General features: G+C 55.2%; 1 protein-coding gene across 1 annotated transcript in view; it reads right to left on the bottom strand.

Moving 5' to 3' along the window:
* Positions 1-3,505, bottom strand: part of LOC121348050 (procollagen galactosyltransferase 1-like) — a 10,283-nt gene that overhangs the window by 4,679 nt on the left and 2,099 nt on the right. The window contains exons 3-4 of the mRNA XM_041427194.1: positions 2,181-2,300; positions 681-907 (exon numbers count right to left, since the gene is read on the bottom strand). Coding sequence (XP_041283128.1) covers positions 681-907; positions 2,181-2,300 — 347 coding nt within the window. The remainder of the gene's footprint in view (positions 1-680; positions 908-2,180; positions 2,301-3,505) is intronic.

Here is a 3,505-nt window from a genome sequence, read left to right as displayed (position 1 = left end):
AGAAATGAGGGGAAATGGGGGGAAATTGGGGGGGAAATTGGGGGGAAATGGGGGGAAAATGGGGGGAAATAGGGGAATTCACCCCGAAATCCGGGGGAAAATGGGGAAAAATTTGGGAAAATCAGGGGGGAAATGGGGGGAAATTGGAGGGAAATGGGGAGGAAATGGGGGAAATTCGGGGAGAAAATGGGGAAATCTCAGGGGAAATGGGGAAAAATGGGGGCAAAATGGGGAAATCTCGGGGAAAATGGGGAAATTGGGGGGAAATGGGGAAAAAATGTGGGGGAAATGGGAAAATCTGGGTGGATACACCTCAAAATCCAGGGGAAAATGGGGAAATCTGGGGGGATTCACCCAAAATCTGGGAGAAAATGGGGAAATTCACCCCAAAACCCAGATTAGAATGGGAGAATCTGCCCCAAATCCAAGGGATCCACATGGGAACAAGAAACTCCCCCCTGAAATCCAGAGGAAAAGGGGAAAAACCACCCAAAAGAGCAAAAAATGACCCAAAATCCAGGGAAAAGTGGGAAAATAACCCAAAAATCTAGAAAAAAAGGGACGAATGACCCAAAATCCAGAGGAAAAGGGAGGAAAACGACCCAAAATCCAGAATAAACGAAAGAAAACGACCCAAAGTCTCAAGGAAAAGGAGGAAAAAAGGGAAAGGAGGGAAATGACCCAAAATGCCAAGGAAAAGGAGGAAAATGACCCAAAATCCCAAGGAAAAGGAGGAAAATGACCCAAAATGCCAAGGGAAAGGTGGGAAAAGATCCCAAACCCAGAGGGGAAGGAGATCCCGGCCGGAATTCCGAGGGAGGGGCTCCCACCTCATCGAATCCCAGCTTGTCCAGGACCTTGGGAGGGACCCACACGTGGGGGGAGGGCTCGGCCGGGGGGAGCTTCACTGTGGGAAAAATCCATGGGAATGGGCCCCAAATCCCATGGGAATGAACCCCAAATCCCATGGGAATGAATCCCAAAATCCATGGGAATGAATCCCAAATTCCATGGGAATGAACCCCAAATCCCATGGGAATGAACCCCAAATCCTATGGGAATGAATCCCAAAATCCATGGGAATGGGTCCCAAATCCCAGGGGAATGAACCCCAAATCCCAGGGGAATTAACCCCAAATCCCAGGGGGATGAACCCCAAATCCCATGGGAATGAACCCCAAATCCCATGGGGATGGACCCTAAATCCCAGAGGAATGGGCCCCAAAAACATGGGAATGGGAGAATCCCATGGGAATGAGCCCCTAAATCCCATGGGAATGGGCCCCTAAATCCCATGGGAATGGGCCCCTAAATCCTATGGGAATGGGCCCCTAAATCCCATGGGAATGGGCCCCTAAATCCCATGGGAATGAGCCCCTAAATCCCATGGGAATGGGCCCCTAAATCCCATGGGAATGGGCCCCTAAATCCTATGGGAATGGGCCCCTAAATCCCATGGACTGGGCCCCAAATCCCATGGGAATGGGGCCCAAATCCCATGGGAATGAGGCCCTAAATCCCATGGGAATGGACCCCTAAATCCCATGGGAATGGACCCCAAATCCCAAAGGAATCACCTCCAAATCCCATGGGAATGAGCCCCTAAATCCCACCAGAATTCAGCCCCTGGAGCCCACGGGAATCTGCCCCACATCCTGAAGGAATCGGCCCCAGATCCCAAAGGAACTTTTCCCACCCCAGGGCATGAAGAATTCCCAATCCCTGGGATCCCATCCCAGGTTCCTTCTCCTTCCCAGGATCCCTGGGCCCTGGAGGCTTTGGGATCCTTTGGGATCCTTCCCTCCCCCACAACCCCAAGGCCCTGATTCCTTTGGGATCCACTGGGATCCTTCCCTCCCCCACAACCCCAAGGCCCTGATTCCTTTGGGATCCACTGGGATCCTTCCCTCTCCCACAGCCCCAAGGCCCTGGATCCTTTGGGATCCTTTGGGATCCTTTGGGATCCACTGGGATCCTTCCCTCCCCCACAGCCCTGATTCCTTTGGGATCCTTTGGGATCCACTGGGATCCTTCCCTCCCCCAAGGCCCCGATTCCTTTGGGATCCATTGGGATCCAATGGGACCCTTCCCTCCCCCACAACCCCAAGGCCCTGGATCCCTCGGGCCCACCCCGAGGCCCCGGATCCGTCGGGATCCGTCGGGATCCGTCGGGATCTCACCCATGATCTCCAGCTGGACGTGCAGGAAGTTCTCGGCCTCGTCCCGCAGGGAGCTCTGGGAGCGCAGCGGCACCGGCAGGAACCCGAACTGCTCCCGGTTGGACACGAACATCTGCACCCCTGGAACGGGACCGGGAATAACGGGATCAGGGATAACGGGATCGGGGATAACGGGATCAGGGATAACGGGATCAGGGAAGGGATCAGGGATAACGGGATTTGGGATAACGGGATCAGGGATAACGGGATGGGATCAGGGATAACGGGATCGGGAATGGGATAAGGGATGGGATCAGGGAAGGCATCAGGGATAATAGGATTGGGATCAGGGATGGGAGCGGCACCGGCAGGAACCCGAACTGCTCCCGGTTGGACACGAACATCTGCGCCCCTGGAATGGGACCGGGAATAACGGGATCAGGGATAACGGGATCGGGGATAACGGGATCAGGGGTAACAGGATTGGGATCGGGGATAACGGGATCAGGGATGGGATTGGGGATGGGATCAGGGGAGCTCTGGGAGCGCAGCGGCACCGGCAGGAACCCGAACTGCTCCCGGTTGGACACGAACATCTGCACCCCTGGAACGGGACCGGGAATAACGGGATCAGGGATAACGGGATCGGGGATAACGGGATCAGGAATAATGGGATTGGGATCAGGGATGGGAGCGGCACCGGCAGGAACCCGAACTGCTCCCGGTTGGACACGAACATCTGCACCCCTGGAATGTTGGGAATGTTGGGATTGGGACTGGGACCAGAGTGGGATCGGGATGGGGGAGTCACTCCTACGTTGGGATCACCCCAATCCCGTCCCAGTCCAATCCCAATTCCAACCCGCACTGGAGTGCCGGCAGGCGGTGGCGAACACGATGGTGTTATGTCAACCCAACCCAACCCAACCCAACCCAACAATCCCAACTCAACCCATCCCAACCCAACAATCCCAACCATCCCGTGGCCATGCTCGCCAGCGTGCCGGCAGGCGGCAGCGAAGACGATGACGTCAACCCAACCCAACCCATCCCAACAATCCCAACTCATCCTCACCGGTGTGCCAGCAGGCGGCAGTAAAGATGATGATGTCATCCCAACCCAACCCAACTCAACCCAATCCAACTCAACCCAACAATCCAAACCATCCCAACTCAACCCAACCCAACTCAACCCAACCATCCCAACTCAACCCAACCCAACCCAACCCAACAATCTAAACCATCCCAACTCAACCCAACCCAACTCAACCCAACCCAACCATCCCAACTCAACCCAACCCAACCCAACCCAACAATCCAAACCATCCCAACCCAACCCACCCCAA

Source organism: Onychostruthus taczanowskii, unplaced genomic scaffold (genome assembly GCF_017590055.1).
Source record: "Onychostruthus taczanowskii isolate IOZ18803 unplaced genomic scaffold, ASM1759005v1 scaffold977, whole genome shotgun sequence".
Lineage (NCBI taxonomy): Eukaryota > Metazoa > Chordata > Aves > Passeriformes > Passeridae > Onychostruthus > Onychostruthus taczanowskii.
The sequence above is the reverse complement of the archived record's forward strand: the minus strand, read 5'-3'. Positions and strand labels throughout refer to the sequence as shown.